At 25.5% G+C, this 14,900-nt stretch overlaps 2 protein-coding genes across 3 annotated transcripts; both read left to right on the top strand.

Moving 5' to 3' along the window:
* The first annotated feature begins 2,955 nt into the window (after positions 1-2,955).
* Positions 2,956-4,538, top strand: LOC110619800 (F-box/kelch-repeat protein At3g23880-like). Its single transcript, XM_043957984.1, has 2 exons — positions 2,956-4,045; positions 4,470-4,538. Exons 1-2 carry the CDS (start codon positions 2,956-2,958, stop codon positions 4,478-4,480), a joined length of 1,101 nt encoding a protein of 366 aa, XP_043813919.1. The 3' UTR covers positions 4,481-4,538.
* Positions 4,539-9,567: 5,029 nt separating this feature from the next.
* Positions 9,568-11,200, top strand: LOC110619746 (F-box protein At3g07870). Of its 2 annotated transcripts, none has more exons than XM_043958661.1 (3): positions 9,568-9,709; positions 9,799-9,906; positions 10,007-10,713. In XM_043958661.1, exons 2-3 carry the CDS (start codon positions 9,888-9,890, stop codon positions 10,684-10,686), a joined length of 699 nt encoding a protein of 232 aa, XP_043814596.1. In that variant the 5' UTR covers positions 9,568-9,709; positions 9,799-9,887; the 3' UTR covers positions 10,687-10,713. The 2 variants fall into 2 exon arrangements, with proteins under 2 accessions (XP_043814596.1, XP_021618985.1); XM_021763293.2 differs by lacking the exon at positions 9,568-9,709 and adding an exon at positions 11,071-11,200 and having other exon boundaries at positions 9,739-9,906; positions 10,007-10,621.
* Positions 11,201-14,900: the final 3,700 nt, after the last annotated feature.

The following is a 14,900-nucleotide window of genomic DNA, read 5'->3' as shown; positions in this document are numbered from 1 at the left end:
TGAACAAATTTCCAAAGATGTCTTCATTTCAGATCTTGAGTTTAGCACTGTGAGATCAGAGATATCTCTTTCTCTCTAGCTTTATATATCCTTCATTATTTCTCTTCCTCTTCATTATGTCTCTTCCTCTTCCTTATTTATCCTTTTTTTAAAATTTTTCTATATATTTTAAAATTTTAATATTTTTAACATTCAGGGTTTGAACTTTACTTTTTTTGCAATTCGATACATATATTTTTAAATTTTTGCACTTAAGAACCACAATACAATTAATATCAAAATAAATGATGTGGAGTTTATGTGGAATGCTACATCATCATCTAAGATGATGTGACATGTGATGTGGTGCTATATCATCCACAAAGATGATATGGCGTTCCATGTCATCATAAAATATGATGTCATCATATCACATTAGTGCTCCATTATCAAATGGTGATAATATCATCATGCCATATCAATGAAACTTAACACTATTAGCTATTTATTTTAACGGTACTTTAAAAATAAAAGTTCATGTACAACAGTACTTTAAAAATAAAAGTTCATGTCTTTATTTGCAACAAAAGAAGTTTAGACCCTCATCGCTAAAATATGAAAGTATAGATAAGTAGATTTTTAGTAATGAAATATATATATAAAAATATGAAAGTATAGATAAGTAGATTTTTAGTGATGAAATATATATATATATTACTTTATTCTTTATTTTTCATTCTCCTCCTCCTCCTTTTTTCTTTCTCTTATTCCTCCTCTTCATTTCTGAAACTTCCCTTGTAATTAACTCTCCCCTTTCTCTTTTCTTTTTTTTTTTTTTTTCCTTTGAAATGTGGAGGAAACACAGCCACGTGGACCGTGAGACATTGATCCTTTATTTTTTTAAAGAAAAAATTTATTTTAGTAATTCAATCCTTTAAATTTTTATTTTATGCCCAAAACCTAAAAAACTAAATTTTTAAATCCATATTTAATTTATATTCCATCGGCAAAACTTCTTTTATTAAGTTCTAGCTATAGAGGAGTTTCAAAGTCTAGAAATATAAGACAATTATTGAGTATAAGTTATCTATAAACTTAAATTTTTAGGCTGGGTCAGTTTTTAATATAATATAAGAGCCTTTCAACTAAAAAGTCTAGATTTAAAATTTGGTTATCTGACTTTATTTTTCTCGGTGGTTATCCAATGTACTGACTGGATATTGGCATGTAGATATATGATTATTTTTGAAATTCTCATTTACAAATTTAAAATTCAGAATGAATGACCTCTGGATAAAGAGAAAATTAGAATATACTGTTACAAATGCTAATTTTTTACTAGTAAATAACTTAATTTTTTCTAATACTGTTACAAAGAGAAAATCAGATTGAATGATCTCTAGAAACTAAATTGTTTTGCATAAAAAAAATTAAATTGTAAATTTTAAAAAAATAGATCAAACTTAATTTTAGAACTTATAACCTTGTTTGTCTGAGTTATAAATTAAGACAAATATTCTCTTAATACGAGGTAATTTTTAATTATAATCCCTCAATTCTAATTGATTTTCAATTTGATCACCCAACTTCAATTTTTTTCTTAAAACTATTTGAACTTTTATTTTATTATCATCAAACTCCCTTTTATATCTTATTACAGTTTTCATGTTAATCAAAATAAATAAATAAATAAACATTTCTTTTTTTTTTTCTACAAGCTCTCCAATTTTTTTCTCTCTTTATTTCATAAAAAAATACTTTTTAATATGTATTATTTATCTACTCATCATCGTCATCAAACTCCCTTTTATATCTTATTACAGTTTATTAATACGTATTTAATTTGTCACTTTAATTTTTGGTTCCAGCTCTGTCATTGATGGACAAGGATTTTGAACCATTATTATTAATTAATAAATTTTAACTAATGAGGGAAATTAATCTAGTTTGGATTATAAAATCCAAGTTGTTATGATTCTGAAGATTTAAATATTTCTTTAAAATTGTGAATGAACTAAAAAAAATCCAATAATCTTAAGTAATAAATTACTTTATTCTTAATGGATCCACCACTACATATATAATTTTAAAAAATATATATTATTTAATCAATATAATATAAAAAATTAATTAATTAATTAATCGATTTTAAAAAATAAAATATTTTTAATATTTTAAAAAATTTATTAATTAATTTATTTTTATTAAATTTAATGGTTAAATATTATATAAAAATTTAAAATATCTTTAATATAATATAAATAGACTGATTAATATTTTCTCTGTACTATAATTTTTATTCATATTTTTTTATGGTAATCTCAAAATTATTATTTATTTTTTTATATTATAATAATATATAAATTGAATATTATAATTTTATTTAATTTTTAAAAAAATCACTTAAAATATGATTTAATATTTAATAAATTTAATATTTTTAAAATGTATATAATATAAAAATTAATTAAAAAAATTATTTTTTTAATATTTATGAAAAAAATAAAACGAACAGGAATTATGTACGGTAAAAATATATATTTTTATAAAATTTAACTATTAATTAATAATTTTTTATATTATAAAAATTAAATAATAAAACATATTAATTAATAAAATTTTTTAAAGTTTTGAGTACGTTTAATGTAAATTTTTTAAAATCAGATCATCAACTAATAAAATTTTCAATGAAATAAGAATTAAATAATAATTTTTTTGAAAATATAGTTTTAGAATAATTAATATTTATTTTAATAATAAAATAGGGTCTATATTAAATGCAAACGTAGAAATAGAAACACAGAAGTCGCATACCTAGCTGAGAATAGCCGCCAGACCCTTACGGCCACCGAAAATTAAGAGCACAAAATTGGACTTCTCCCGTTCTCCGAAACCCTCAAGGCCACCGCAAATTAAGAGTATAAAAAGAGGAAGGAGAGAGCATCATCAGCAGCATCAGCAGCACCCATAATAAATATGTCTCTTTTTCCAGAGATCATTGAAGATATCCTTCTACGACTGCCTGTTAAATCTCTTGTGCGATTCAAAAGTGCTTCCAAAACATTGTATTCTTTAATCTCCGAAAGTCGTTTTGTTAATCTGCAAGCAAAACGAGCCTCCAACAACCCGAAAATCCTTTTATTTTCAGTCTCTGGTACGTGTCAATCCTTTGACTATGAAACACCGTTCGGCAATACTTGTGCATTCGTTAATCTTAACATTCCAAGGATAGTACTAAAACAGGTTGAGTTAGGGGTCAAGGTGATTGGCTCATGCAGTGGACTGGTTTGTATAGGCAGTAGCTTCGATCGTAAGCTCGTAATCTGGAACCCATGCACTGGTACCCATCTGGTAATACCTTATCCTAGTGATTCATTCACTTATTATTCCTATGGCTTTGGCTATGATCCATCCTCTGAATGTTTTAAGATTGTTTTGGTCTCCCTTGAAGAGAGAACAATATTTCAAATTTTCTCATCAAAATCAAGCTCGTGGAGAAGCTTGTGCTGCCCTTATGGAAGCACATATATTTTGGTTAATTATATAGGTGATTCATCTGCCCCTCTTTTGAATGGAGCCCTCCATTGGCTTTCTTACTCAAAACCCCAACTTCCATCAACTTTCATGCGTCCTTATGAGATTTCCAGTGAATTCATTGCTTTGGATTTAGCAAAGGAAAAATTCCAGAAGCTGCCAATGCCTCAGAGTATTCCAAATCACCGTCTTGTACTAGGAGAGCTCGGGGGATGCCTTAGTTTACTTTTTTCTCCATCTAAGGATAAAGTAGAGATATGGGTGATGAAAGAATATGGCGTCAAGGCATCATGGAGTAAACTGCTTAATGTCTTTGAAACTGAATATGGCAGTATTTACGATTTTTGGCCACTCTACTTGTGCAGAAGCAGAGAAGTCGTAGGATTGCAGGATGGGATGAAATTGAAGAAGTGGAACATCCAAGACGGGAAGCTAGTTGATACCTTCAATATCTGTGAAGAATTTTGCGAAGCTTTCATTTACAGAGCTGTTGTTTATGCGGAAAATCTAATTTCCCCGACCGATTTCAATGGTGAACTCTCGATACTTCTCTATAAGCATTTAGCCATGCATGCGTGTAATATTCTTTTTTCTTAACCTTTTGCTGCGCTGTTCTGTTTTGCAATTCTTAAACACTGCCAACTTACAATGTGTGTTATTTCTGAGAGATTTGCCGGTAGGCATGTCTGGTATCATGTTTTAACATAATTATAGGAAATCAATCTTTGTATGATTATAAGAGATTTATTTAGCATAATAATCTTTTGCATGATTATAAGAGATTTATTTAGTATAATAATCATTATCATTATACTAAGATTAATTTCCTATAATCATGATAACACTATATTTATATTAAATAAATCTCCTAGAATTATGCAAAGATTGAATTACTATAATCATGCTAACATAGCCAATTTTAGAGTTTGACATTTCTGTATATTGCTGTGTTACAGAGATGAATTAAGGTTATGCTCTAGGAGATTTTGGAATATTTCAGCACAAGACTTGGCATCCTGTTGCCCTCTACACATGGCTCAAATATTATATCTTTTTGCTTTTACTTTATTTTTCCTTATTTGACAGGTATTCGATAAATGATGGTATATTTTGAAACATATTTTATTCTTTAACGCTATTATGTTATTGTTTTTAATGCTTACGATGGACCATCGAGTACTGTGGTTGGCTAGTGTCTTGGGCGACTCCTCATATCATTATAGCAATTTTTTTTTTATAGGACCACTAATTATATACAATTTTCTGCATAATTTTTTTAATTTATGACTTTACTATCAATTATAATAATTCGATTCAACCCAAATTATTTAATATCGCAATTAAAAAATTTTTACGATCAGTATAAATTAATTGTATTCATATAAAACATCTCCTAGTATAAAAAAAAACAAAAATTTTACGGTCAGTATAAATTAATTTTATATAAGATTCCAAATAACATTATTATAAAAGATTAAAACATGATAATATACATTCTTCCCTATGACTCATTAACTAATATGGGAGTTATAATAAACCATATATTGTCAAACTATCTTATAAGCTAAATGACAAATTAGTTTTTCAATTTTTTTTTTAAGTTTTTATATTTGTCTTATAAGTTTTAAAAATATTTTAAACAAATAAATAAAATTACTTTTAAATCTTATAAATTAATTTACTAGGTTTTTAAATCAAAATATAAATATCCATTTTATATAAACGGTGCCAAGTTTGTATACATTAACTTTGTAGTAGTTAAAATTCCTAAAATATAAACTTTCATCTAAATTATTTATGCATACAAATCCATAAATCATAGAAGTTCCAATGATTTGACAATAATTTCTTTCACTTTCTTCAATTTATTCAGTTTCTAGTTCACTGAATTTACTTCATCCAGAAAAGTAAAAGCCTTTATTACATCTTCCTCAACTCTATTTTTTTAATTTTTAAGTATTTTTATCTCTTTGATTATTTTATGAATTAACTCCTTCATCCATTTTAATTCCTTACTATCAACTCATTCAAAAAAATTAAATTTTTATTTTTGACATTTTAAATAAACCAAAAAGATTTATAATAAAATGAAATTAATTTTAATATTCTATATCTTAAATTTGAGGCATCCAAAGAACATGCTTTTTTAGTTGAATTCAAAAAAAAAAGGGCGAAAAATTTATGTTCTTTATTGATATAAAATATATATTTATATATAGAAATTGTATCTTTATAGATCTAGAAAGTTTTAAACCTTATATGATTTTAAAAATTAAATCGTACAAAGAACTAATAACTATTCTTGATCATCTTTTACCTTCATTATAAGAAAAATGCTTTTTAATGAAAGAATAATTTCTTGTTATAAGTTAAAAATTAATCGTTAATTATCATTAACAATTATAATTGTTTATCGTTAAACTTATTAAAGTAGATTGCATCGCATATATTGGGATAGATGCTAATACGGATTGGGCTAAAGTGATGTGACTTGCTAGAGCTAGCATACTATTTTTCCATATTGGAAAGCTTATTACTAATTTTATCAAAACTGAAAGTTCTGCTTGTTCATCCTACTATGAATGAGTGACACTCCTAAGTACTTTCTTAGGTTATCGGTAACTTGCACACCTAAATTGCTACTAATACTCTTTCTTGCCATATTGTCAACATTGCTGGAGACGAAAACACGAGATTTGGCTTTATTGGCCTTCTTACTGGAGCTCTCATAGAAACATTTCAAAACATCATTAATGATAGTTGCTTGCCTTGCAAAGGCTTCAGCAAAAATAACAAGATCATTGTAAAAAACAAATGAGTTAGTTTAGGCCTACCTTTATTAAGTTGTATCGGTACCCACTTACCTTCAGAAACGGCCTTAGTAATGACATGAGCTAACTTTTCCATGCAGAGAATGAATACGTACAAGGATATAGGGTCCTTTTATCTTAATCCTCTATTAGAGCAAAAAGACTTTGTTACCCTGCTAGAGAACTAGAAATACAATTTGTCATAGTATTAATAAAACTAATGGGTAAACCAACATCCAAAAAATTATCTTGCGCAAAGTCCTAGTAGATATGATCATAACCTTTCTCTAGATCCACTTTAAAAGCCAAAAAAACCTTTCTTGCCTTTTTCAATATGATTACATGACTTTTTGTACAAAAATAATATTATAATAATTCTATGATTAGGAACAAAACTGATCTAATTAGACTCTATAATATGAGGGAGAAAAGGTCTGAGTTTATTAGATAGGACTTCAGTAACAATCTTATAAAAAATAAAGAACAAATAAATAGGCTGAAGGATTAGGCTTCTTAGGTACAATAGTAATAAAAGTCTTATTCTAGCAGGCTTCAATGAATTTCCCAATTACAATTTTCCTTACCTCCAAACTAATAGAAGCACCAATTAAATTCTAGTAACATTAAAAGAAACCTACCTGGTACCCATTAGGAGTAGGCACTTTTTAGATTTTCATATAAAAAAAGATTGCACGAACCTCATCGGGCACAATAGAACATAACAAATTAAAAATTAATATTGGGATTAAGGGGAATATACCTGTGATGAATAAGGAGTGAAGCTATCTGCTTCTTGCCTCTAAAGATTATGGGAAAGGTCACAAGCAATCCTCTTAAAGTCCTCTGGGTTCTTGCCTCTTTAGATCATCATCTAAGATGATGTGGCATGTGATGTGGTGATATATCATCCACAAAGATGATATGACATTATAAAATATGATGTCATCATGTCACATTAGTACTCCATTATCAAATATGGAGATAATATCATCATGCCATATTAATGAAACTTAACACTGATAGCTATTTATTCTAACGATGCTTTAAAAATAAAAGTTAATGTCCTTATTTGCAACAAAAGAATTTTAGACCCTCATCGAAAATATGAAAGTATAGATAAGTAGATTTTTAGTGATGAAATATATATATATATTTCTTTATTCTTTATTCTTCATTCTTTTCCTCCCTTTTTCTTTCTCTTATTCCTCCTCTTCATTTATGGAACTTCCCTTGTAATTAACTCTCCCCTTTCTCTTTTCTTGTTTTTTTTCTTTGAAATGAGGAGGAAACACAGCCACGTCCGTGAGACATTGAACCTTTATTTTTTAAAAAAAAAATCATTTTAGTAATTCAATCCTTTAAATTTTTATTTTATGCCCAAAACCTAAAAAACTAAATTTTTAAATCCATATTTAATTTAAATTCACTGTTAGTCAAATATAAACTAGAAAAGCCAATCCAAATTAAAAAAGAATATACTGTTACAAATGCTAAAACTATAAGGACTAAGTTGTTATAATAAGTGAAAATTAGAATGAATAAATTATTATATATTAACCACAAATTTTAACAAAAATATTATTTTTTATTTAGAATAAAACTTTAAAAACTAAATTGTTTTACTTAAAAAAAAAAGATTAAATTGTAAATTTTTAAAAAATAGATCAAACTTAATTTTAGAATTTATAATCTTGTTTGTCTGAGTTATAAGTTAAGACAAACATTCTCTTAATACGAGATAAATTTTAATTATAATTTCTCAATTCTAATTTATTTTATTATCATCAAACTCCCTTTTATTATCTTATTACAGTTTTCATGTTAATCAAAATAAATAAATAAATAAATAAATAAACATTTCTTTTTCTTTTCTACAAGCTCTCCAATTTTTTTGTCTCTTTATTTCATAAAAAAAATACATTTTAATATGCAGGTTTAACACCAAAAATTTAATTTTAGTTTTTTAATTTTAGTTTTATAATATTATAAATTTTCATAAATAGTATAATAGGAATCCTAGCTATTTTACTTCTCCTATTTAGTTAGAATCTTCTCGCATGGTGTGAGCTGCAATCCACTTGATGGACAAGGATTTTGAACCATTATTATTAATTAATAAATTTTAGCTAATGAGGGAAATTAATCTAGTTTGGATTATAAAATCCAAGTTGTTATGATTCTGAAGATTTAAATATTTCTTTAAAATTGTGAATTAACTAAAAAAAATCCAATAATCTTAAGTAATAAATTACTTTATTCTTAATGGATCCACCACTACATATATAATTTTAAAAAATATGTATTATTTAATCAATATAATATAAAAAATTAATTAATTAATTAATCGATTTTAAAAAATATAATATTTTTAATATTTTAAATAGTTTACTAATTAATTTATTTTTATTAAATTTAGTGGTTAAATATTATATAAAAATTTAAAATATCTTTAATATAATATAAATAGACTGATTAATATTTTCTCTGTACTATAATTTTTATTCATATTTTTTTAATGGTTATCTCAAAATTATTATCTATTTTTTTACATATTATAATAATATATAAGTTGAATATTATAATTTTATTTAATTTTTAAAAAATCACTTAAAATACGATTTAATATTTAACAAATTTAATATTCTTAAAATGGATATAATATAAAAATTAATTAAAAAATTATTTTTTTAAGTTTTATGAAAAAATAAAATGAACATAAATTATATACGGTAAAATATATATTTTTATAAAATTAAAATATTAATTAATAATTTTTTTTATATTATAAAAATTAAATAATAAAACATATTAATTAATAAATTTTTTTAAAGTTTTGAGTACGTTTAATGTAAATTTTTTAAAATCAGATCATCAACTAATAAAATTTTCAATGAAATAAGAATTAAATAATAATTTTTTTGAAAATATAGTTTAGAATAATTAATATTTATTTTTATAAATTTTATTTTAATAATAAAATAAGGTCTATATTAAATGCAAACGTAGAAATAAAAACACAGAAGTCGCATACCTAGCTGAGAATAGCCGCCAGACCCTTACGGCGACCGAAAATTAAGAGCACAAAAATGGAATTCTCCCGTTCTCCGAAACCCTCAAGGCCACCGCAAATTAAGAGTATAAAAAGAGGAGGGAGAGAGCATCATCAGCAGCATCAGCATCAGCATCATCAGAAGCATCCATAATAAATATGTCTCTTTTTCCAGAGATCATTGAAGATATCCTTCTACGACTGCCTGTTAAATCTCTTGTGCGATTCAAAAGTGCTTCCAAAACATTGTATTCTTTAATCTCCGAAAGTCGTTTTGTTAATCTGCAAGCAAAACGAGCCTCCAACAACCCGAAAATCCTTTTATTTTCAGTCTCTGGTACGTGTCAATCCTTAGACTATGAAACACCATTCGGCAATACTTGTGCATTCGTTAATCTTAACATTCCAAGGAAAGTACTAAAACAGGTTGAGTTAGGGGTCGACGTGATTGGCTCATGCAGTGGACTGGTTTGTATAGGCAGTAACTTCGATCATAAGCTCGTAATCTGGAACCCATGCACTGGTACCCATCTGGTAATACCTTATCCTAGTGATTCATTCACTTATTATTCCTATGGCTTTGGCTATGATCCATCCTCTGAATGTTTTAAGATTGTTTTGGTCTCCCTTGAAGAGAGAACAATATTTCAAATTTTCTCATCAAAATCAAGCTCGTGGAGAAGCTTGTGCTGCCCTTATGGAAGCACATATATTTTGGTTAATTATATAGGTGATTCACCTGCCCCTCTTTTGAATGGAGCCCTCCATTGGCTTTCTTACTCAAAACCCCAACTTCCATCAACTTTCTTGCGTCCTTATGAGATTTCCAGTGAATTCATTGCTTTGGATTTAGCAAAGGAAAAATTCCAGAAGCTGCCAATGCCTCAGAGTATTCCAAATCACCGTCTTGTACTAGGAGAGCTCGGGGGATGCCTTAGTTTATTGTTTTCTCCATCTATGGATAAAGTAGAGATATGGGCGATGAAAGAATATGGCGTCAAGGCATCATGGAGTAAACTGCTTAATGTCTTTGAAACTGAATATGGCAGTATTTACGATTTTTGGCCACTCTACTTGTGCAGAAGCAGAGAAGTCGTAGGATTGCAGGATGGGATGAAATTGAAGAGGTGGAACATCCAAGACGGGAAGCTAGTTGATACCTTCAATATCTGTGAAGAACTTTGCGAAGCTTTCATGTACAGAGCTGTTGTTTATGCGGAAAATCTAATTTCCCCGACCGATTTCAATGGTGAACTCTCGATACTTTTCTATAAGCATTTAGCCATGCATGCGTGTAATATTCTTTTTTCTTAACCTTTTGCTGCGCTGTCTGTTTTGCAATTCTTAAACACTGCCAACTTACAATTTCCGAGAGATTTGCCGGTAGGTATTTCATGTTCACGTCTGGCAGCATGTTTTAACATAATTATAGGAAATCAATCTTTGTATAATTAAAAGAGATTTGTTTAGCATAATAATCTTTTGCATGATTATAGGATATTTGTTTAGCATAATAATCAATATAATTATACTAAACAAATTTCCTATAATCATATAAAGATTAATTTTCTATAATCATAATAACACTATAATTATATTAAATAAATCTCCTATAATTATACAAAGATTGAATTACTATAATCATGCTAACATAGCCAATTTTAGAGTTTGACATTTCTGTATATTGCTGTGTTACAGAGATGAATTAAGGTTATGCTCTAGGAGATTTTGGAATATTTCAGCACAAGACTTGGCATCCTGTTGCCCTCTACACATGGCTCAAATATTATTTTTTTTTTTGCTTTTACTTTATTTTTCCTTATTTTACGGGTATTCAATAAATACTATATTTTAAAACATATTTTATTCTTATAATGCTATTATTCGATTACGTTATTATTTTTAATGCTTATGATGACCATCTAGTATTGTGCTTGGCTAGTGTCTTGGACGACTCCTCATGTTATTGTAGCTTTTTTTATAGAACCACTAATTGCATACAATTTTCTGCATAATTTTTTTAATTTATAATTTTACTATCAATTATAATAATTCGATTCAACCCAAATTATTTAACATCACAATTAAAAAAGTTTTACTGTCAGTATATATTAGTTTTGTTCGTATAAAATATCTCCTAGTATAAAAAAGCAAAGATTTTCTTATACTATTTCCTTGTTTATCAAGTTAAAAGTTTGTTAATCATATAAGATTCCAAATAATATTATTATAAAAGATTAAAAAATGATAATATACATTCTTCCCTATGGCTCATTAACTAATATGGGAGTTATATTTTGTAGGTATTTCTCCTGTTAGTAAATTTCTGTATAATTTATTATTAAATTTCTGTATAATTTATTATTTTTATTATTTCTGTATAATTTATTATTAAATTTTTGTATAATTTATTATTTTTATTATTTCTACAATATTTCTGTAGAAGATAATTCATGGACAGATACCCATAATAAACTATATATGGTCAAACTACCTCATAATCTAAATGACAAATTAGTTTTTCAATTTTTTTTTAAAGTTTTTATATTTGTCTTATAAGTTTTAAAAATATTTTAAATAAATAAATAAAATTATTTTTAAATCTTATAAATTAATTTACTAGGTTTTTAAATCAAAATAAATAAATCAAAATTATTTTTAAATCTTATATCCTAAATTTGAGGCATCCAAAGGACATACTTTTTTAGTTGAATTCAAAAAAAAAAAAATGAGCGAAAAATTTATACTCTTTATTGATATGAAATACGTATTCTTTATAAATTTAGAAAGTTTTAGGCCTTACATAATTCTAGAAATTAGATTCTACAAAGAGTTAATAACTATTTTTAACCATTTTCTACCTTCACTACAAGAAAAAAAAAATCCTTCTTAACGTGAGAATAATTTCTTGTTATAAGTTAAAAATTGATCGTTAATTATTATTAACAACTATAATTATTTGTCATTAAACTTATTAAATTTTTCCTTTTTAAAATTTTAAATGATAATATTATATTATCGATCCTTACTAACAACTATTTATTATTACAGTTAATAATTATTAATGAAAAAAATACGATTGTTAAGTTAGAGTTTAAAAATATTTATAAAAAATAAAATATTTAATTGTTTAAAAATAATTATTATTAATAAAAAATATAATCATTATTATTATAATTATTAATATTTATTAAAAAACTATATTAATTTTATTATTTAATTATTTATTTTTTTTAATATGTCTCAGAGGTGTACAGGGATTATAGGAGGCTTTAGTTAGAGTTTTGTTGTATCGTTGGGATATTTGTTGATGAAAATAATTTTTTTCTAAATAAATGTTTAAATTTTACTTTTAATGTTAAATAAGTTTTAACTTAATATAATATTATGTTTCAATAATAAAATATTATTTTTATAATTTAAATATAAAAAATTTAGTATGTTAATTAACTTAAAAATTAGAAAAATATGGAAATAGTAAATAATTTTTAAAATTAAAAAAATATTAGATTAAAATTTATTTAATTTTAAAGGTAGAATTTATAGATTTATTTAATTAAAAAAATTAAATTAAACTTATTTACTCTTAATAAAATATGAAAACTTAATTTGACTTATATTCATTTTGATTTCTTAAGTAAATTGCTAGAAATAGTAATAGATCACTAGAGAAAAAAGCAAGTCCACTAAGAAGTAAGGGAAGCAAATTTTATATATGATTGCTGTTTGCCATGTTGCATCTTTATCATCCTCAATGAAATGAATGAAGAATATGTCAAAGAATTTTTCAATACAATTCATTTTTTTAATGAAAAAATTCATTTTTATCTAAAAAAAATTAAAAATCATATAAAATTATAAACCTTTATTTATTTTTTTTTCCTTGAAAGGTGTATTGTTGGATTGAGATAATATGATATATTGGGTAAAAAGTTATGTACTTTCATTTTTTTTCATTTAATTTATATTATAAAATTGTATTAACTTTTTTAATTTTTATCAATTTTAACCATTATTTTACTGATATTTTATATTTAATAAATTATATAAATATATTTATACGCTAAATTTATATAACAAATTAATAAATATAATATATTTATATACTAAATTTATATAATATTATATAATAATTTAATAAATTAAATAAATACAATATAATTTATTATATATTTTTTATTTTTATTTTATTTTTATATTAATTTATATTAATTAAAATATTATATAATTATACTAAATATATTATAAATTAAGTGCAAATAAATTTAGCAGTCCATTGAAACTCATATGGCATAAATTTCTATTAATGACATAACAATTTTTTTCAAATAGATAGAATTAATTAATTGTTTAAAGTACAAAATTAAAATTTTCAAAGTACATAATATAATTGTAAAAATTTAAAAAGTACAATTTTTTTTTATAATTATATTGTATTACGTGGTAAGTAATATAGTATATTAATAGTTAAATAGATAATATAATATAATTGATTAAATATTTAAAATATAAACTTTACTTGGTCTGAGTTGGAGGCTCGTTTTGCTTGCAGATTAACAAATTGACATTCAGATATTAAATATTTTTTTATCTAAACGATATGTTGTATTTATTAGAAATGGAAGTAGGAAAACATAGTCCGAATTGTGCGTTGCACTATTTTTAAAAATTATTTGGTAACCCCCAAGATTAAATAGACTTTTCTGAAGAAATTCAGGATTAGAACAATAAGTTTTTTAATGCAACCCAGTAGAAAATAGAAAGGTAGAACATGAGAGCAGTCTCTTTTGACTTAGTAAAAGTAGTTGTTTGCATATAAAGTTCAAAAAATTAAATAAACGAAAAATAAAAAATTTACAACTCTATTTATTCGTACACACAAGGGAGCAAATCGATGGATTTGAACTGAAATTGATTTTTCAATCCAAGTCCGTGTGCACGAGCCTTGCTCCTCTTACTTGCCCTTTACAAGCCCAATAACAAAAAGCTATTTATAAACCAAAGGAAAAGTTTGTCTTTTCTATGTGAGATAAAAGTTTTTGAAATATAGAATTTTACAATAATTTCCCACATATTTCAAAAGATTTTTATTTGTTGGGTTTAAGTTTTGAGTGAAAATGGTTCGAATCTGGTGTCTTCTAGACTATGAACCAGTCTTAGACTGATAAGATATAACATATAGAGTAATTGGTGAAGTTCTTACTTCTATGAATCAAGTACTCTTTTTGTAAGCTAAAATCTCATCAATCACATTACACTCCACAATTATTGTTATTAACGCTGTTTTGCGGTAAATAAACCGTGCGCGCGCCTGGTAGTTCATAAGTGCTTTAGCGATTATGCTACAATCTCGTAGGAACAGCCCCACTCCATACTTATATAGGTGATACCATCAAGTGTATAATGCAATTTATACGCCACTCATAAGGAATATGAATATCATTAAGAGCTTTCGTCTCATTCTCTCATTAATGCAGTCTAGCACTTTTCACACCATAGGAAGGAACAACGACAAATAGTGCTAGCAG

Source organism: Manihot esculenta, chromosome 7, assembly GCF_001659605.2.
Source record: "Manihot esculenta cultivar AM560-2 chromosome 7, M.esculenta_v8, whole genome shotgun sequence".
NCBI classification, from domain to species: domain Eukaryota; kingdom Viridiplantae; phylum Streptophyta; class Magnoliopsida; order Malpighiales; family Euphorbiaceae; genus Manihot; species Manihot esculenta.
This window is presented reverse-complemented; position numbering and strand designations above follow the sequence as displayed.

Excerpts from the sequence above, each read along its gene's own strand:
- LOC110619800 (XM_043957984.1), top strand. The coding sequence starts at position 2,956 with ATGTCTCTTTTTCCAGAGATCATTGAAGATATCCTTCTACGACTGCCT.